The 19,989-nt window shown below is 39.1% G+C and overlaps 3 protein-coding genes and 3 long non-coding RNA genes across 8 annotated transcripts in view; all 6 read left to right on the forward strand.

The window, feature by feature from the left end:
• LOC311253630 (uncharacterized protein) overlaps positions 1 to 121 on the forward strand; it is a 55,145-nt gene extending 55,024 nt beyond the window's left edge. The window contains exon 6 of the transcript XR_014621732.1: positions 1 to 121. This exon is cut by the window's left edge and continues 660 nt beyond it. The gene's annotated coding sequence lies outside the window, so the exon portion shown is untranslated.
• Positions 122 to 2,082: 1,961 nt separating this feature from the next.
• Positions 2,083 to 5,586, forward strand: LOC311253615. Its single transcript, XR_014621722.1, has 6 exons — positions 2,083 to 3,059; positions 3,345 to 3,546; positions 3,675 to 3,791; positions 4,873 to 5,072; positions 5,169 to 5,316; positions 5,404 to 5,586. It is a non-coding gene; the product is annotated as an uncharacterized lncRNA (long non-coding RNA).
• Positions 5,587 to 7,866: 2,280 nt separating this feature from the next.
• Positions 7,867 to 8,534, forward strand: LOC311253616. Its single transcript, XR_014621723.1, has 4 exons — positions 7,867 to 7,950; positions 8,131 to 8,175; positions 8,285 to 8,377; positions 8,474 to 8,534. It is a non-coding gene; the product is annotated as an uncharacterized lncRNA (long non-coding RNA).
• A 791-nt stretch (positions 8,535 to 9,325) lies between these two features.
• Positions 9,326 to 10,366, forward strand: LOC311253617 (uncharacterized protein; the record flags this gene model as incomplete). The annotated part of the gene is made up of 5 exons (XM_084384141.1): positions 9,326 to 9,365; positions 9,464 to 9,566; positions 9,689 to 9,805; positions 9,910 to 10,061; positions 10,216 to 10,366. The coding sequence occupies exons 1-5, from the start codon at positions 9,337 to 9,339 to the stop codon at positions 10,364 to 10,366; spliced, it is 552 nt and encodes a 183-aa protein (XP_084240267.1). The 5' UTR covers positions 9,326 to 9,336.
• Positions 10,367 to 10,892: 526 nt separating this feature from the next.
• LOC311253625 lies at positions 10,893 to 13,733 on the forward strand. 2 transcript variants are annotated; one of them, XR_014621729.1, is made up of 6 exons: positions 10,893 to 11,013; positions 11,158 to 11,253; positions 12,760 to 12,835; positions 13,050 to 13,201; positions 13,433 to 13,543; positions 13,686 to 13,733. It is a non-coding gene; the product is annotated as an uncharacterized lncRNA (long non-coding RNA). The 2 variants fall into 2 exon arrangements; XR_014621730.1 differs by lacking the exons at positions 10,893 to 11,013; positions 11,158 to 11,253 and adding an exon at positions 11,391 to 11,477.
• Positions 13,734 to 14,010: 277 nt separating this feature from the next.
• LOC311253622 (uncharacterized protein) lies at positions 14,011 to 19,925 on the forward strand. Of its 2 annotated transcripts, none has more exons than XR_014621726.1 (8): positions 14,011 to 14,214; positions 15,085 to 15,296; positions 15,659 to 16,332; positions 17,309 to 17,537; positions 17,643 to 17,734; positions 17,828 to 17,938; positions 18,744 to 19,020; positions 19,270 to 19,925. XR_014621726.1 is itself a non-coding variant. In XM_084384143.1 (8 exons), exons 2-8 carry the CDS (start codon positions 15,267 to 15,269, stop codon positions 19,504 to 19,506), a joined length of 1,467 nt encoding a protein of 488 aa, XP_084240269.1. In that variant the 5' UTR covers positions 14,012 to 14,214; positions 15,085 to 15,266; the 3' UTR covers positions 19,507 to 19,925. The 2 variants fall into 2 exon arrangements, 1 of the variants encoding a protein (XP_084240269.1); XM_084384143.1 differs by having other exon boundaries at positions 14,012 to 14,214; positions 17,492 to 17,537.
• The last annotated feature ends 64 nt before the right edge of the window (positions 19,926 to 19,989 follow it).

Here is a 19,989-nt window from a genome sequence, read left to right on the forward strand (position 1 = left end):
AACACATTGAAATGTCTTAGTTGAAAGCCAGTATTGCAAATCCTGGTGGAAATATTGTCTAAATGTGAATTTGTCATTGTTGTCTTCATATACTCAATAAAACATTTGCACTTCTGAGCCAGTCGAATGTTGTGTTGCTAGTGATTTCTGTTTAACAGAAAAATGCTCACTGGAGGATTGTTGTAGACATCGGGGTGTTTTTCTCATGAGCTTAAGAAATGAGAATGTGTAAATGTATTGACTACGCCTGGAATAGTTCACTGCTGCCAATGTCCAGATGCAGGTTCCTATATCTGCCAGAGGGTGGCACTGTAGACATTTGATGACTTGTTTTCATTCATGGTCTAACAGCCACTGAACCTAGACCTGTTTACAGTCTGGCTAGTTGTGATAAAGAAAGTGCTGAAAATGTAGCGTCTCAATTTAATTGTTACTCCTATCTTTCATCTATCGGATCATGCTATTCTACACATGTCTATGCAGCAGCATTTGTTCAGAATTAGAATCAGATTCAGAAATAGTTTATAATCCCCGAGGGGAAATTGCTCCCATTCAAAATTCAGAATATGCAGAAATAATAATAATAATAATAATAATATTAGGAGTTGAACAAAGTGTTGAATGTACTCCTGTGGCTGACCACCACGTCATGGCGTGGATGAGAGCCATTGTTCAAGATGACATGTAACTTGGACAGCATCCTCCTCGCTGACACCACCGTCAGAGAGTCCAGCTCCACTCGCAACAACGTCACTGGCCTTGCGGATCAGTCTGTTCAACCTTTTTGCGTCCGCTACCCTCAGCCTGCTGCCCCAGCGCACAACAGCATAGTATAGCACTGGCCACCACAGACTCATAAAACATCCTGAGTATAGTCCGGGAGATGTTGAATGACCTCAATCGTGTCAGAAACTAGAGATGTATGTATATATATATAATAGTTACATATACCACTCCTGCTTCAGCACACATTTCCCTGAGATCATGGTAGTATTTTCATACATTAATGTAAAACAACAATTGTGCTTCCTGCTGGAAAGCGCAGGCGCAGACACTGTAAACACGAGCACTTATTGCCAGAGACCGTACTTGCGAAGCAAAATACACGAGTGAAAGAATTGTACAATGCTTTCCATTCTCGACTCAGTGGCGTACTAGATAGCGTGACCACCCGCCCAGGAGAATACTAAGCACGAGACCGCTGATCCAAAGGGGCTGCTTTATGCAACTTTCTCTTTCTTTTGTGCCATAAACAAACCTTTTATCCTTTAAAATGTGCAAATTAGATCTTATCCTCATTTTTCTAATTTCTCACATCTAAGCCAGTATTGCAAATACTGGTGAAATGTGGTCTATATGTGAAGATTTAATCAACATCCTCATACCCAAATTTAGCCTTGTTCTAGCCTAGTCATCAGGTTTGCAATTGACGGCTATTACATGTTTATTACACAGAAAGTTGCTTGCTGGGTAGTGTATACAGCTCATCCACCGCCTCTATACAACCCCCAATATCAATTGCCTTACGTCATACCACAAACGATATGAATCATAGGCTATGTAGGCTATAGCAAAGTAGATCAGCGCTAAGCCATTACCCATAGTTCAAGTGTGTTGCGTGAGGTCAGTACGTCTACCACTCTTTGATACCAGAGACAGTGTTTACCTGATGACTTGAAGACATAGCTGGTAAGTTTTGCTCGCATACAAGCTCTCACAAGGAAAAAAAAAAGTGGTTTCCATGATTTTACAGTATTCCTTACAATATTTAAGTAGTATGCTAGACTGGCAATGGAATTACTCTAACTGAAAAAGTCCGAATCACCTTGTCATAATTCTACAAGCAAGCTTACGTGAAGCCATTACCGAAGTTTACAGCCAAGTTGCAGTTGCTGTGTTCGAGTTGGAATTATAATACGTTACAATAAGTTGAGGTGAACCGTTCACTTTTTCATAAAAGCCTTAAAATAGGTGGTCAGTTGTATTGTTGTGGCCCCTCAACATTTTTAGAAATGGTGCCATCGAAAAAACGCGTAATGGCGGTTACGACGCTTTTTTTTTTCTAACAACTGTAGCCCACCTGCCAGCCTGACCTTCCAGTCATTGCAGGCAATGAAAGACAAGGGATTAATATCACAGGAGTGGTCTGACCAGTGTGAGAGCATGCATAAAGCTGCCTTAGAAAATGTAGTGGACACAGTATACCCCCTCTTTTATGGTGACATGGGATACTCCAAAAGATGGGTGTTCTTCTCTATATACACTGGCCAGATGGATAACTGGTGCAAATGTGGGCGCACTAGAGTAACCTTTGACTCAGTGTCTGGTAAGTGGAACTGCCAGTGTAGAGGGACTGGGAAATCACATTGTTGTCTCCACCGCATGCTGGCAATGTGGTGGATCTTTCAGGAATCCCCAGATCTTCTCCTGCCTAATTCAGACATCCTGATAAATGACATAGACGATCTGGAAACAGAAATACACATGTTGGAAGCTGAAATTTCAGCGTATGCCGAAAATGACAGAAATGTATGTCAAATGACCAACTATTTGTATACTAAAAAGAAAATCCCACCACTCCAGGAGCTACCAGTGGATCTCAGAAGTAAAGAGAAGGATCCCCCCAATGTTTTCTTTCCAGAAGAGACCACTTGCCCATATTGTCCGGGACCCACACCACCAGATCTACTGCCCTACAACATTATTACCACTCAGGCAACTGTTTATGGCTACACATACATTAAAAAAAGCAAGTGATGTTGATAGTTTAAAAAACATGCATCTGTTTCTGTCTGTCCTTTCTGACTGTCTGTCTGTCTGTCTGTCTATCAGTCATTATGTTACACATACTGTACATATTAAGTCTTCATCTGTGTTTGTTTGTCATCTTGTTTTCATTTGGCCCTAAATGATCTACAGGTATCTCCGTGGCCATCAAGCAGTGTCCCCTATGCAAGAACCATGTGCGTTTTCAGGACTACAAGTCTGGGTTCCACAATTTCAATGACCGTGTCTTCCTGACCCTCCCGTTATGTGAACTTCTGCTTTCTGCATTGACCGTAAGTGTTAATGTTTAGAGTGAAAATCTTTATTGAACGTCATCTGTCATGCAAATAATGATGAACTACTGCCAGGGGCCTTTGTTCTTTATTTTAAGCTACTTTTCATTGAAATTAGACACTATATAATGCTTTACGTGTTATGACATCATTAAATGTACTAACTCTCTATTTTAAGTAGTCGTTGAGGTTATTGGTAACAGAAAAGTTATGTCTCAGGACTGTTGTGTGTGACAACAGCAATTGGATGTATTTTTTTGACTCAGGTTTTTATGCATTTCTCAGAACAAAACCGCTCCTGGTCGCATGCCGTCAACCCTGTCATTCTTCAATGACAACCGTTTCCACCACCAAACTGTTCGAAGAGCTTTTCACCACTTTCTGTCATTGACAGACTTCAGATTCATGTTCAGTTGTTACCAGTGTGGGGACTGCCCTCCAGTTGTTATCGCAGATGCAAACTGGAAGGTAGCCTTTGACATACCAGGTGAGCCTGCAGTGTATACATGAACATCTAACTAAACTTAGTGTTGTTTGCAATTATGCTAATTATCAATAACAGCTATTGTTTATATCATTCTACACTGCTGTTGCTAATATGATGACTTTTTGCAGTCTCTACATTAGAAGAGGCCTGATCCAGAGGTTCTCACAGAAGAAGACCTCAGCATCAACATCAACAGCGCATGGGAACAGCTAGACAGTAAATGATCGCCGAGGGGTTTATATCAGGTTAGTTTATTGCATTAGACATTTAAAGTTCCTATCCTAGGCCCCATAACCACATTTACATGACAAGACAAAAATGGCTCAAGGAAAGGGGATGGGTTTGTCAAACAGAAACTGTTAACATTTGATTTACATTGTTCTTGTACGGAAAATTGAAAACACTTTTGGCATAACTTTGATTTGTTTTTATAAGCTACAAGTGAACTTTTGTGAGGTAATTATTAGCTTATCTGTGTACCTTCATATCAATCAATTGCCTATTCTGAAACGAAAACTGGAAAAAAGAGTGTTCTTTTAATTATGGTTTGTCATCTAATTTGAAAAAGGGAGATATCCTCGCGTTTTCACAAAATACAATAGAATTTGGTAGAATAAGACTAAATTTTTTTTATCACTCACAACCCTCATTTTTCTTCTAAGTATGCATCCAAAAGAATTGAATGGCCTGTACAGAAAATTCACACTGATCTCTCATCACTTGCCTGTGGCCAAAATTATAATCAAAGCTGGACAGGACTATACATACCTGTTATAAAAGTTTACCACATTGTTGCTCGCTTATGCCACAAGAGGGAGTATACCCTTAAGTGAGTTCTGTCCAGAGTAAACTGTTATTCACATAATTCATTTGATATAAAAAGTGCATACAGATCACAGCCATCAGTCCACAACAACGATCATGAATGCTTCCAGTACACTTTTTGCTAGAAATGCTCATTTAAAATCAGCCCAATTTCATATTTTGTAGTAATGAATATAGGACTTTTCTGTTGGCTTACTGCACATGTACTGATTTACATTTTATTTTTGGGACCAAGGTGCTGTCTTCTGTGTTGTTATTTCTTTGAGGGGATTTGTATGTTTTCCCTCATTTAAAGTCACTTATTGTGCATTTTAAGTTTTGTCAAGGTAGCCAGGACTGTGAGTGAGCTAAAGAAAAAACACGTTATTCAGAGTAACCGGAAAACAGTATAATTGGACATACATATCACACGCAGTACACAGGCCTGCATATCTATAAATTACATAGAGTATGTTGTTAATGTTAATGAAAGTTATTTTTATCATTTAAAAATATCCCCAGGTACATCAACTAGAAACCCATATGAGACCAAGACATCATACTCAACATTGGCTCCTTGGATGGGGGAGGATGTTAGAAAGGGGGACATGCTGCCAAAAACAGAGGCAAAGAAAGGCATGAAAAAAAGAAAAGAAGATTCAAAAGTGCCAGCAAAGCAGTTGGATGAAGACACGATTCTGTCCCTGCTTGAATTGAAGAAGGTGTGTTATATTGAAAATGTCAGTAGTTATTTTCGTCATTTATATTGTCTAAACAATGTAATACAAAAAAACTACTACTGTCCAAAACACCCACAGCCTCTAAAGAAAGACCTGCAAGAGGCCTGTAATGCACTTGGTGTCAGTGATGAGGGATCTGTCACTGACCTCGTGAACAGATTGGAGGAGCTCGTCAACTTCAAGGAAGTGTACCCAAAGCTTTTCTTGAAGCTGCAAAAGACTGGAGGTTAGACTTCAAAATGAGATGTCTTTAAAATGATTATGTGTCGTTGGTCTTTTTTTCTATGTTTATGCTTTCTTTTATTATTTACAGGTGGAGTACTGCATTTCTCTTGCCCTCATGGAGTGGTCTACTATTTGAACTTTTTGTTCTGGACTGAGTCCGCTAGGGACCATGTTGATGGTTTGCTTAGTTTTAAAGCATTCCCAACATGCTATATCTCAGATGTGTCTGGCCAAGTTGCCAGACACATGAACAATCGAAGCAGGGCGATTGTGTCCACCAACCACAGACAATTTGGCAAGTGCAGCAGAAAAGAAACTCCAAATTGAAATGGCCTGGGTACAAAACCTCAGTACACATTCCCCCTTACAACCACCAACAAAAAACGATGACCGATGGATACTGCCCCATCCAGTTACCAAAACCACTGAGAGGTACGCATTGTACGACCGTTTCCACCAGAAGAGACCAGAGGAAAGTTTAAGGAGTTTGAACTTGTGCCCCAATTTACGCTCCAAAATAAATTCATCTGTAGCAGAACAGCTGAATCGCGAGTTAGCAGCTACCAGGTACTCGCTCACCCAAATGAACGAGGTACATTTCAAGCAGACAGTGAGGATTTTGTTGGAGATGCACAACTGCTGCATTAACAACAAATTCCTTGATGACATCAGAAAACTGTCATCCGTGCCCCTGACATTGGGTCCGCTGGGCACACTGGTCTTCAGGTCTTCAGGTTTGTTTACATGTTTTCAACAGTGGTCAAATCAAATCAAATCAAATTTTATTTGTATAGCCCAAATTCACAAATCACAGTTTGCCTCAGAGGGCTTTACAATCTGTACAGAGACGACACCCTCTGTCCTTCGACCCTCGATTCGAGTGAGGAAAAACTTGCCCCAAAAAAAAGCCCTTTTAACAGGGGAAAAAAAAAATGCGGAAGAAACCTCAGGAAGAGCCACAGAGGAGGGATCCCTTTCCCAGGACGGACAGACGTGCAATAGATGTCGCATGTACAGAGCAGATCAACGAGATCACGATGTATACAATTATAATGGATGGTTGACAGGAATGAAAGCACATAAAGAGGCATCACAGCAACAACAATGAAATGCACATGGAAATGTGATTACTAGTGATAACAGTAGTAGTGGTTAACGGTAAGGATAGTATGTAGTATTGCATTACAATAATAGTAGTGGAACGTATGTAACAGAGATATGACTAATATTAGCGACAGTAGTGGTGGGTGTCAGGCAGGGCCATGGCAGTAGGCGCATCCATAATCAGGCAGGGCCATAGCAGTAGGCGCATCCACGATCCACGAACCGGGCGCGGCCAGGATCCATGGGAGCCTGTAGGACTAGAGAGCACAAGGACTCCGGGGAAGAAGTGAAGTCAGTGACATGCAGAGATGGGGCATGTATACAGGCATAATGTATACAGATGGAGAGGAGAGGAGAAGAGAGAAGCTCAGTGTGTCATTTGTCCCCCGGACTAGGCCTATAGCAGCATAACTAAGAGCTGGTCCAAGACAGGCCTGGGCCAGCCCTAACTATAAGCTCTATCGAAAAGGAAGGTCTTAAGTCTACTCTTAAAGGTAGAGAGGGTGTCTGCCTTCCGGACCAAAACAGGAAGATGGTTCCACAGAAGAGGAGCTTGATAACTGAAGGCTCTGGCTCCCATTCTGCTTTTGGAGACTTTAGGAACTACAAGTAAGCTTGCGTTCTGGGAGCGCAATGCTCTAGTTGGGTAATAGGGTAGTATGAGCTCCTGGAGATATGATGGTGCCTGACCATTAACAGCTTTGTAAGTGAGGAGAAGGATTTTAAACTCTATTCTTGATTTCACAGGGAGCCAGTGCAGAGAGGCCAATACAGGAGTAATATGATCTCTTTTCTTAGTTCCTGTCAGTACACGTGCTGCAGCATTCTGGACCAGCTGGAGACTCAAGTGGTGTGTTTAGTATATGGGAGTAGAAATATAGGAGTTGTATTATAAAAAACATTGTGACACTATGAACCACCCGCACAACTATGACAGTGAAAATCTAAAATTCTGTATTTCTGTGATCACAGCACACAGGATGCAACCTATTGCATTGCTCTTCCATTATTTAACAACCGAGGACATGCAATACACCCTTACATTATAAATAACACCGCTGTTAAGGAATAGTGCCTTTATACATGTGTAAAGACCAAATAATAATATATGGGACACTGCCACTTCCACCGCAGTGGGACACTGCCACTTCCGACGCCACCTATTGCTGTTCCAGCAGACAAGGTCCAAGACATCACTTTTCAGGCCAGCAACTACAGCATATCTGAAGAGGACAAGGTTAGTAGCTGCATCTGATGTTTTTCACATAAAAACAGTTTGAAAATCGTACAATGTGAACATAACTTTTCTCATTTTGTACTTCCATAATGATTATGAATTGTATAAGCTAATAGAAAACACTGCTGTTTGTAGAGCACTTTGAAAAGTCTTCTAACTGGATCTCGGGACGAAAATCGAGTTTTGACTAAAATCGGGAGAAAGTTCCAGATTTCAATAAAAGACATTAAGAGTGTTTGCCCTCTGGATTTACTGGACGACACCTCATGGACGATGCCGTGGCTGACAGATGATGTGAGTATGACAGTACTGTTAACATTATTAAATCTATTAAGACGTATATGTTTACAGTCAGACATGCAGTCTGACTAAAGATAAATGCTGTGGCTCATGTCAGTGTGCACTCAAGTGTGTGGTGACAATTTTTATGTGCTAAATCCTGCAAAAACTGATATCACCATCTTTTTTATTCAGGCTGTCAATTTCAGAGTGGCACAGATTACACGGGCCTGCAGTAAGGTAATATGAAGTACTTGTGTGTATGCTTTTGTCAATTCTGAACAAACACAACATCCTCAGTAAAGGTAGGAGACAGTAACACTTATAAATCTTTATCCCCACTGCACAGTCTGTGAGTTTGGCTCACTTTGACAACATTCTGTGGAGTCGGGACTGGATAAGAAATGGCCATGTCCAGGACAAAACTGTCAAACACTTAAAGGTGGGTTTGCCATTCTTGAAAGATGTATGTCTTTACAATCTGTCTTTTTAACATGGACATTTAATACTGAAATCGCTATTGTCTCCACTGCACTAGACTGCAGACCGAATATTTCTGCCAAGGCTTGTGGGTCACAGCACTCCTGAGACTGGAAACCACTTTATCCTTTGGGTAGGCCAACATGACAGCACATCAACCATGTCATAAAAATGATGTTAAACACATGTATATCACTATAATTATTCAAAAGAGATGCTTGGACCATGTTTGCTGCAGCAAAGTGTTAGCAACATGTTAAATTTGTGTGTAATTTTACTTCAAGAATTAAAGTGAACAGCAGGTAAACAGTAGCCAAAGTAGTATAAAAGTTATCACCCAAACATGCATTCAGAATGAAGAATGCAATAAACATATGATGCTATATTTGAAATACTATGCAAGAAATGTTTAACACTTATATTAATAAATAACACAAATAATAAGTGTAATGTGAGACATTTTATCAGTTACTAAAGGGGAGTTTTGCATTCCCCCATGGTAGTTGAGCTCATATTTGACATGTAAATATGCATTTTTATCTTTTAAGAAGACAATCATATTTACTCAAGTCCAGCATATAAATATAGGTCTCACACAGTGGACATGCTGCAATAAAAAAGTCATAGAACATTAGGTAAGAACATTTGTAATGATGTACTGTATAATTGATATGTTATTTTGTATAGCCTTAATGGTGTGATAAGACAGAGACTGATGGACAATATATAAATGTATAAATGCACCGATAACTTGGTTAGAAAGTTATCACTGTGGCTATCAAAAGCATTACTTTTTCTCTGTTAGACAAAACAAAAGATGTAACTGCAGATATATGTGCTTCTGGTATCTTTATGACTTAGGTACTAGACTTCTCAAACAAAGAATTGAGTTTGTACGATTCTTTGAGGATTCAAACAACAATGACAGATGACGACATGGCTCTTCTGAGGTGAGAAGTGAAGACACAAAATTCAGAGGGTGGTTCAAAAATTTAGGCAAGGGAATTACTGTCATAGAAATGTGACCCCTTATGTTTTGTTATCAAAGTAATGTCTTCAGAAACCACGGAGGTCTCAAGGGATGGAAGGTCACATTCCCAAAGCAGTGGAGGCTGAGAGACCATGATAACTGTGGGATCTTTGTGTGCTCGGTAAGTAAACTGTTTCAGCTTTGTTAGGAGCTGTCATCATTTGTAAAACACACAAACAGGATGACAACAAGAAATAACTGTTTTGTATGCCATTTGTGACTATGTTTTTATCCCAAAAAAAGGCAGCTGAGAATGAGGTCCAAAACAGAGATGTCAGCAATGACGATCTCTCCCTCAACCAGTGTCGAACTCTAAGAAGACACAATGCGGCTGAGATGATAAAAGGCCTGAGTGTTCAGGTCAGATATATTAAACTTTTCGCTTAAAGCCAATGTTTACTCAAAGAGAATTCAGAGTAATGTTATTTATGTTTTTATTTTTTTATTTTTTGTCATTCACACAGACTTTCCCACTCACCAAAGAAGACCTGGAAAAAATAAAATTTGAGGAGGACAGGATTCAGCAACAGGAAAAAAAAGCAAGCGACTCCAACTGTCATTGCTTAGCCTGGGAAAAACAAGCCTGCGTGTTTCAGCGGGTAACTGGCTCAAAGAGGTATTGAAGAAAGAAATTGAACAGCAATACGCAGCATTTGTGTAATGATTAATGCCAGGTGTTTGATACAAAAGTAGAGCATAATAAAGGTGTCTACAGTTTTAAGATAAATATAGTCGAATAAGCTGATAGACTGTTTCGATTTGTCTTGTAGAACACTCCACAGTCAAGTGAAAAACTTTTCTTGGCTCGAGTGTAAAAGCTGTGGAGGTTGGATACATTTTGAATGCGCAGGTGTGCAAGGAGACTGGACCACCAGAGAGTTCCATTGTGGTTGTGATCGCGACATGACTACATATCTGTAAGTATATGACACATGCTCATGTTCCATTAAATAACCTAAAAAAATAAATAAATAAATAAAAAAAACCTAATAAAATATCTCAAATAATTTGCTGTAATTTTATCGTTCTGTCATTACTGTATGAAATATGACCATAATTTGTTGAACAGTGATGTTTTTAAATTGTGCTAGTAGTACGGTACTTTAGCAAGCTGACTTTCAAAGAAATTACAATGTTTTTAAGTGTTGTCCTCCAGCTCAAAAGTCAAATAGGAACATTTTCTCAAATACATGTCTTTGCTATATTGCAATTACAAGCCGACCTCATAGTTCATGCTTTTACTTCTTGCAGGGATAAAGATATTGTGGAATCCACGCAGGCAGACAGCATTTTGACTGACAAAGAGATCAAGGTATTACTGACAGATTTCCCTTTTTGGGTTTGGGGTTTGGTTTGAAAGAATAATGACATCCTTTTTCAAACCTGACATGTTGCTTTTTAAAGGTATTTGGACTGATTAAACTATTTTGTATTCTCAGTGTTTGGAGATAGATCTTCTGTCAGGTCGCATTCTGTCAAACAGAATGTACCTGTTCAGGAACACAGGATAAGACCCAACACTGAAAGCATTCTATGCTGACCACCTGTCTGTTTTTGACGACATAAAGGTAAAGATTATACATGCATGTAATGCTAATATATTAATAAACACCTTACAAATGAAAAAAATAGTTCATGGTGTCTCTACGTATGAAACGCATACAATATGAAAATAAAGGCAAATATTAATGTTGTCATTATCAATATTTCAGACAGGAGAACTCATTGTCAGGTTAGAAGGGCTTGTTGCCAAACAAGTGGCTGTTGCTGAAAGAGATGCCTACTTAATTGAGGTCATTTTGCCAGAGGTAAGTACAACATAATTTTTTGTATCCAAGTTAGACAAATAAAAAGTTAATTATTTCTTGCCCGGGGGATTAAATGAATTGTGACAATAAAACCACAATGACAAATAAAAAAAAAAATTGTTCCAGGTAGTCATCGAGTGGCTAACACAGCGGTTCAGCATCTGCCGGTATGAAGCAGAATGTATTCTGCTAAGTACCACCTTTTTGTGGAACAAGATGGAATGGTAATGTATTAACATTTAGAAACAGTATTTGCAAGTCAGGGTTAGGGTTAGGGTTAGGGTTAGGTGAGTGGTAAAGCATAGGGCAATATTTCAAGTCTGTCTTCTATTTATGTAGCGTTACCCATCCAAATTTGTCAAATCAAGTGGATATTTGATAACAGTAGTCCATTTTTGTATAAAAACATTTACTGTGTAAAAGTGTCAATATATTTTTTTAAAACAACAGAACGTCTAAAAATGGCACAAAAATACACATCTCAAAATAAAAAACATTTTGAATTTCTAACAGAAGCCCCTAGAGCAATTTTGAAGAAAATAAAGTCTATGTCATTTTCTAATACATTAAGCAATGACATTATTGCAGCATCACAAATGTCACAAATTAGTATAGTGATCAACAATCATCCCGTACCACGAGATCTCGCGATATAAAATCGTTAAGCTATTTTTCGTGGAGGTTAAAAGCTGTCTCGCGATATGAGTAGCTACAGAACAAATGTAGAGCGGCAGCTCGTATAACGGAGTCTGACGTTCAACTGGCAACATTTAGAGTGCTTGGTGGAAGCAATAAGCGGCACACGGTGACAGACAAGACGGGAACAACATGTAAGCACTATTATAAGCACTAATACTACAAAATAGTGCCGTACACTGCGGCTAACACGAGCACTATGCAAAGACACCCACAGATAGCATAGCCGAAGTTTTACAAGCATCTGCGAGTGACTGCGAGCTTCAGATGCTAAACCATGGTGTTGCTACTGTGACCGACAATTTACGCAAATTGTCGTTGTAGTTGTAGCCAGCTGTCTTTATCACGCTTGAACAAAAAATGTGTCAGTCTGTGTTTGCACTTTAAGTATTGAGAGACTATTATTATTATTATTATTATTATTATTATTATTGTTATTATTATTATCTATTAATTTCTCATTTGAATTTATGGAAAGGAGTTCAGTAACAAGGTCACACACTAGAACTGAAATGACGTTCATTACAAGATAAGAACTATTTAAAACATTTCACGATGGATCAGCATTGTTTTGCATTTTGTGCAAACACTATTTTTCCAGTCACATATTTCATCATTGAAGTTGTCTTTGCAAATAGTGTTCAAAAAACGTCTCATTCTCGTGAACCCAAAATCATGTAGTGTCTCTGTCATGAGCTGGGTGTATCATCACACCACTGTTTTTCAACTAATCACGAAAGAGTTCAAGTGCTGCAGTTACATATTCAAGCTTCCACAAATAAACTTAATGCCTTTTCCATGACTTGGCAGGTTGGAAAGTGGAACTGCCCCAGGTGCCAAATGTGTGCAGACAACAGGAGGGCCTCACACAACGCACTTTGAGGAGGTACTTTATTATTCAACGATAACTACAATTTTTACTTGCATAGTAATTACCAGTCATAAGCGATCATCATCATTCACTGACATTTTGTGCAACCCAACACATCCACATATATGCCAAAAGGTACAAAGTACATCAGTGTTCTAATTTGGATAAATACTCAAGTAAAGTTTTGGTGCAGTAATTTTTAAAATTTTATTTGAATTTGTCTGCACAGCTTTCTGATGAACTTCTTGTGGAGGTGTTTCTGGAAGTCATCCTCATGGAAGGAGATGGCCATCGCAAAGATTGCACTTGTATGCAAGACGTTTAGGGACATTGTATCAAGTAAATGGTTCCGGAAGAGAGCACATTACAGATGGCTACAAAGTAAGTAACAATAACGTAAGCAAATGTATATACAGTGCCTATAAAAAGTATTCCCATAAGCTTTGGCTGGTGAAGAACCCGGGCAACAGTTGTTGTATACAGAGTCTCTCCCATTTCAGCTGCTGAAGCTTTTAACTCCTTCAGAGTAGTCATAGGTGTCTTGGTGGCCTCCCTCACTAGCCTCCTTCTGTGTTTTAATTATGTATTAATGTGTTGTTTTTTTCTCAATAGGTGTTGTGAATCTTCAAAAGTTTTCTTCTGCTTTTCAAGAAGAACTCAAAAGCATGTACACTATTGAACCTTGCACTGCCTGTGGATTGCTATACAAATCCTTCCCTGGAGGTATAAATGCCAGTTTTCTGATTCATAACAGTGCGCTCAGTTGCAGTTTTTTGGCTTTGTTGAGCTACATTTCATATCAGCAAACACCTGTAATGTGTTGTAATGTCAACCTTAACTGTTCATATCTCTCTTCTTCTTCAAGGATATATTGGGCAAGGGAGGAGAGTATGGAGCCAGAACGGTGACTTTAAAATTTAATCCAAAAAAAAAATTGGCATTGAAAACAAAACCAGTACTGAAAAAGGAAACATTGGCATTGAAACATTTGTATTGAAAACAGTTGTATTGGCATTGAAACAAGTATTGGCACTGAAAAAGGAAACTAATTAAAATAATTAAAATCTGAAAATCTTATTATTTTATTTTATTGGGATTTTTTGTATTTTTCAATGACAATCTTGAGATTTTTTCTTCATGTCACTTTTTTTTCAGTGACAGATTTTTTTACAATGTCAGTATTTTTTCAGTGTCACTGATTTTCAGTTTCAACTTTCTGTCACTGTTTTGGCGTCGAGAGGGAGGGGTCTGAGGGGAGGGGCAAGTAGAGCGTGGTTTGCATATAATTTGCATATCGGCATCCTGAAGAAGTGCGCAACCCGCCATCAGCCCGAAGCCTCTGGCATGGTGGCATTGCTAAAATGTCCAGTCCACCGGGAACTTCCAAACCGCAAGTAAGTCTGTTTTTTTTCTCTGCTATTTACATGTTTATTCACATGCAACCTGGCCTGTTTGGTTAGCTTTTAACGGCCGTTATGTTGTTTTTGTAGAGGTCCGCTGGAACATGTAAGTTTCTAACATTAGCCGTGTTGGCTAACTTAACCTGTGGTTAATGCAGGATCAAAAATAAACACCCGCCAAGCGCCGAACACGGCTAAAAGTCGGTTTTGGCAGAAAAATAAATTAATGTCATGTGTCACCGGCCTGGCGGTAAATACTTGTTGCTGCCAAGTAATAATACATCACAACGGCGGCTAACAGTAACATAGCCTGGGACGTTAACATTGACATGATAAACAGCAGGGCTTCGGCTGTGTAGTTAAGCTACTGACATCCCCAGCACACGCACACACACACACCATACAGAGTCTCATCTTTGAGCCGCTAGCTCAGCTTCAACGCAGGTATGCCACAATAACTCTTACAAGGGCCGCGAATTTGCTTCTGGTGACGATAAAAATGTTCCAGCGGACTCTGTTTCCAGCGCGGTCATGGAGAGTCTGAGCAGCTAACTTACTGAGCTGTGACTACCAGCTCTGCTTTTCTCAGTTTACCTGCCACTGACAGATGAGCCAGAAAGTTAAATGTGGACCCTGAGTAAATGGTAGCTAATGTTAAGTCTCCAGCCCTGTGATGTTTTGCCGTTGTGTTTTTCACAAAGACCCTGGCCGAGTGAAAGTTAACTTTAAACGGCTGTTGTGCTGGTTTGGCAGCGGTCCACTGAAACCAATGCTAAGTTATTAGGTGTTGGCTAGCTAATCTGTGGTTAATGATAGTTAGCGTTAATTCTCCAGCCCTGTGATGTCTCTTTTCTTTTTCTTTAGGAGTTAGAGGCCAGTGTTATTGCTGCTGCACAAGGCCTCATAAACGTGCTAACGCAAAATATTCAGCAGCATCACACCCCAGCACAGCAGAATCCAGTGCAGTCACATGAGCAACAGAATCGACAAGCACAAACCCGGAATATTACTTCAGTTCAAGGGAGGTGTTGTTGAAGTTGAGAGAGATGGCAGATTCGCGACCCCAACAGATGACGGTAAGTTAATCAAAATATGTTTACCTATTAACTTTTATATATTTGGCTTTTTGCGCTGACGATCCAAGGAAATGACAAGTTTCTTTAAATAACATCTTTTGTTATTTCATGAATTGCACTGAGTTCTGCTTAGCTAATTTGAAATCAAAATTAAAGTTTTGCATTTGCTCATATGTGGAAAGGGGGGTTTCTAACATTAAATTATTTGATTTAAACGTAATTAATATTTAATTAAATGTGCGCCAATTCAACATTTCTATAGCTGTATGGCAGATCTAAGGTAGAGTAGCTTGTCATGGCAACTTGAGCTCTGATAAATGTGTCATCACATTAGTGTTTTTTTTTTTTTATATTAATTACAGGAACCTTCGATTGTGAGGCAGTTCATGGAGAGAATGCTGAGAAGGCTTCAGGAAGTTCTGCGACGTCAGCCTGTGGATTTGGATTATTTGCACTTTGTTTTAAGTCATGAAGTGGGACTTCTACGCTCTTTTGCCAATGTAGTAGAGCTGCCTCAAGATGTTGTTCGTGCTTTATCTGACTTATTAAGACTTCTTCGTTTACAAGAGGAGAGTTATCCAGCTGCCACCTATGTAGAGGTTCTGGGGGGTGGTAGGGGACAGCCAAAACTTGCAATTTCTAAAGAATGTCTCCAAAACCTTATCGACATGCAGTTGTCCATCCCCTGTGTAGCTAAGCTCCTGGGTGTCTGCAAAAGGACAGTATATCGGCGGATGCGTGAGTATGGACTATCAGTTACGGGATCATACAGCAATATCACAGATATGGAGCTGGACAATCTTGTGCGCTCAGTTAAATTGAGGATGCCGCACATAGGCTATAGAATGATGAAGGGCGAACTGCAAGCGATGGGACACCGAGTCAGATGGGAGCAGGTTTCAGCATCCATGCGCAGGGTGGATTCTGCAGGGATCTTGGAGAGAATGGCACGTTTAGGCTGTGTTGCTAGAAGAACATATTCTGTCAAGGGTCCCCACTCACTGGTCCACGTGGACACAAACCACAAACTTATCAGGTGTGTGTGTGTGTTTGTTATGTTTTACAAGAATATTGTTATAATATGTTCATATATTTATATGTATAAATGTTGAAATTGTTTGCAGAGGGAGTCTTGCTTGAGCTTTTACAAATAAGTTCTATTCATGTTTGAAGGATGCTGGTAGATTTTGTATGCTATTACAACATAGGCTATAGATTGCTGGAGCTGTATTACAACAAAACAAACTTTTGTAATACAGTTTATTAATTAAGCTGCACATACAGTTAGTTTGTGCCCCCATTCTATAAAATTTCAACATGTGAATGGGTAGCTATTTAATGATTGTTGCTTAGTGACTCTTAGTCCATTCCACACTGTGTGGATCAGCATGCATGCTGTAAATTAAGAACATTCCTGAAGAAGCCTTGATCATTTTAGCATGGTTCTTTAAGGTTCTTTAATTCAGCGTTAGGCAGTAAATGCAGTAGTTTACCATAAAAAAACAGGATGAGGATGTCATACAGTCAGGAAAAAGTCTACTGTGCCACACATAATGAAACATGGTTATGTGTACAACATTGGTTTAACTGTTACATGAAATAAAGGAGGGAAAAACCAGTCATTTACACACTGAGGCTAGTTTCATTTCATCATATTATAGGGGGATGTCCCGTCTAAAGTGCAGCTTTTACAAATAATTGGACTTCACTCTATGAGACCATCTCAAGAACATCATCTTGAATACTGACAGTTTTTCTTTAAGGTCTTTGCAGTTGTCTCCAGTGAATGTGTAGTCCTCTTTGGACAGTGTGAAATTAATTAATTAAGAAATTATTTAATAAAGTGATGGTAGATGTCTTGTATACCCCCCTAGTAAACCATCCATTTAATATTGTGGAAAATATACCGGAGGATGCTGCCCATCTTTGCTGATTAAACCTTTTTGAATACCCTAATTTTTTTTATTGTAATTTGGTTAAAGCAGAATCATGAAGATAACTTTTTTTGACAGTATAACTGCACAGTGAGAAAAGAAACATGCAATTCTGTAGGGAAAAGATTCTAAATGTTACATGGGTACCTGGGAAATACCTTGTATGAAAATCTGAATTGACCCACTTAATGATTTGTGTATGTAGAGCTATTATAATTTTAAGAGTTGATACACTTTCTGATAATTTATTTTTCCTTTCAGATATGGTATTGTTATCTTCGCTGGAATTGATGGTTATTCACGAAAGGTAAACATTTGACACTTTTTCAAAAAGCAATGCGGCTGAGCCTAGTATTACCATATTCTATTTAGTGTGGCACATTCACGCAAGTATTTTGTCACTATACTCTAGATAATGTACCTGGGTTCTGCGAATAATAACAAGGCATCAACAGCACTTGGCTTCTTCATGAGCTCAGTTGAAAAGTTTGGCTTTCCATTAAGGTAAGAAAACAGCAAGAGCATGATTGTCTTTTTGTCAAAATTCATTGACTGAAAACATTTGACTTTATCTCTGTTTCTTATGTCATAATTTAGAGTTAGAGGAGACCAAGGGGTTGAAAATGTCGGCATTGCTCAATGCATGTTCACTATTCGTGGCTGTGGCAGAGCAAGCTACATATCTGGGAAAAGTGTGCATAATCAAAGGTAAATATCAAAGTTGTGTTTCTTTTAAGTAACCCTAACCCAATGATTTGTTTTTTGATGCCTAAAGCATTAAAGAATTGCATTGCAAAGACCGTAACACCAACATCTCTGTCCTAGTAAATTTGGATAATCCACAGACTCGCTGTAAACAGTCTTCACCAGAAATGATTTATGTAAAAATGATTTCTGTCATAGAAATTCTTGGGAGCAAGTCAATTCTTATTGACGGCCAGCCGGGGAGACTTGCAACAGTAATACAGAGTGAACACTGCAGTACCAAACCAAATCTGAAGGATACATCCTCACAGGAAGCATTTATCCTTCGTAGGCCTACAGAGATGCACTGTGTCCAAATTAGGTTATTGTTCACCACTTTATACATGCGTGAAGAGTCTTGGATTTTTGTTCAAATCAAGACACCATGCTTACCTAAGTTAACTTAAGTCAATGTTTCCCACATATAGACTTTACTTGGGCGGGCCACCCAGGTATATGGATGGCCAGCCCGGGTATATTTGGCAACCCATTCAACGTTTTGCAGAGAAAAATAGAGAAGCAATCTATTATGTTACAATACATGCAACACTTTCTACAGAGAGTCTATCTGTAATGAAACAAAATATAGATGATCTCAACCTTGGGTTACCTAGGAAATGGATAGCAGTGCATCCATATCAAGACAGTTGCGTCAGTCAGTTCACCAAGCAGGCAGAGAGGAGAAACCAAGTCTGACCTACATTTTGAGTGTCCCTGGCTGTGATTCTAATATTAATACGGTGCACTTTTTGTATTTTTGTTCCTTAAGAGTGGAGCGCTTATGGCGTGACGTGTGGATGGCAGTAACAAGGGTATATTATGAGCTACTTCATGGTCTTGAAGAGGAGTGCCTGCTTGATCCCTCCAACAGCCTGCAGTTATTCTGTGCCCAGTACATATTTGTACCACGCCTCCAAATGGACCTAGACACTTTTACAGCTGGGTGGGATAACCATCCTCTGCGTACGGAACAAAACCTGACTCCCAATCAACTTTGGACCATTGGATTTCTCCAGTATCCTGTGGCTGCTCCAGAGAATCTAGAGGTAGACCTCAAAAATGTTGAATCCAAGCTATGTTTAATCAGGTTTACCCATTGTCTCATATTTTAAGATCTGAAACAATTGTGACAAATAATGCAAAAATAGATCAAATCAGAAGTCAAAAAATGTTTTAACGACAATGTATATTCAGTATTTTCGTACTCTCAACAAATTAAAATGAATTCTTTGAAGATCAAATGTGTGAAGTATACAAAAGGCAAGTGTTATAACAAAATTACTTGCCATTTATAGGATTTGCAAGATCACTTGTTGGACTTCAACCCTGACAGTTTGAGAGAAGATGCTCCTGCTGCTGCTGCTGCTGCTGGTGGAGTAGTTCTACCACCCATCCAGTGCCCTCTGGGGCCACAGGCTATGGCTGGACTGAGGGCAGCCATCAATCCTATCACTCCCTCCCAGGACAATGGAAGAGACATTTACAAGGCTGCGCTTGACTATGTAACATTTCACTCAAACTTTGCAGGATAACATGCAGTCTGCAATATAGAATAGATGTTCAACAGTTTCTGTGATTTCAAAAAAATTGTTTCCGATTCTTAGACAAATGAAATTGTAATTGCTTGCATGAATAGGTATTTGTGCAGAACTATTGTGGAGATTGTTTAGGATATATAGGTTTTACTATGCAGTATATAAACAACTCAGTCTGTCATGGTAAAAAGAGATCCAGTTTTATTCTGCTGTTACTTGTTTTAAACAACCAAATGTAACCTCCCACAATTTTATTGGCCAAACTTTTAAATCTAGTGTATGCAGATATTTTAAACTGGCGTCTTAAATACCATTAGACAGTTATCTCGCACTGCATTACACATCTACCAAACTCAGTATGTCATGTTTGATATCTTGGTAATGAAGAATTTAAAATAAAGCTATGTGAATTTGAACACTTTCATGCTGTATAATGTGCATCTGTATTGTGTTGGGCTCTTAAGTGAAATGCTGGGGGTT

The sequence above is a fragment of the Pagrus pagrus genome (assembly GCF_965226575.1).
Source record: "Pagrus pagrus genome assembly, contig: HAP1_SCAFFOLD_25, whole genome shotgun sequence".
Lineage (NCBI taxonomy): Eukaryota > Metazoa > Chordata > Actinopteri > Spariformes > Sparidae > Pagrus > Pagrus pagrus.

What these genes read in the sequence shown, in the direction of transcription:
- LOC311253622 (XM_084384143.1), top strand. Translation starts at nt 15,267, where the DNA reads ATGGCAGATTCGCGACCCCAACAGATGACG. An exon ending in AAGTTTGGCTTTCCATTAAG is followed by an intron (nt 17,735 to 17,827) that starts GTAAGAAAACAG and finishes GTCATAATTTAG; the next exon opens with AGTTAGAGGAGACCAAGGGG. An exon ending in AAAAGTGTGCATAATCAAAG is followed by an intron (nt 17,939 to 18,743) that starts GTAAATATCAAA and finishes TTGTTCCTTAAG; the next exon opens with AGTGGAGCGCTTATGGCGTG.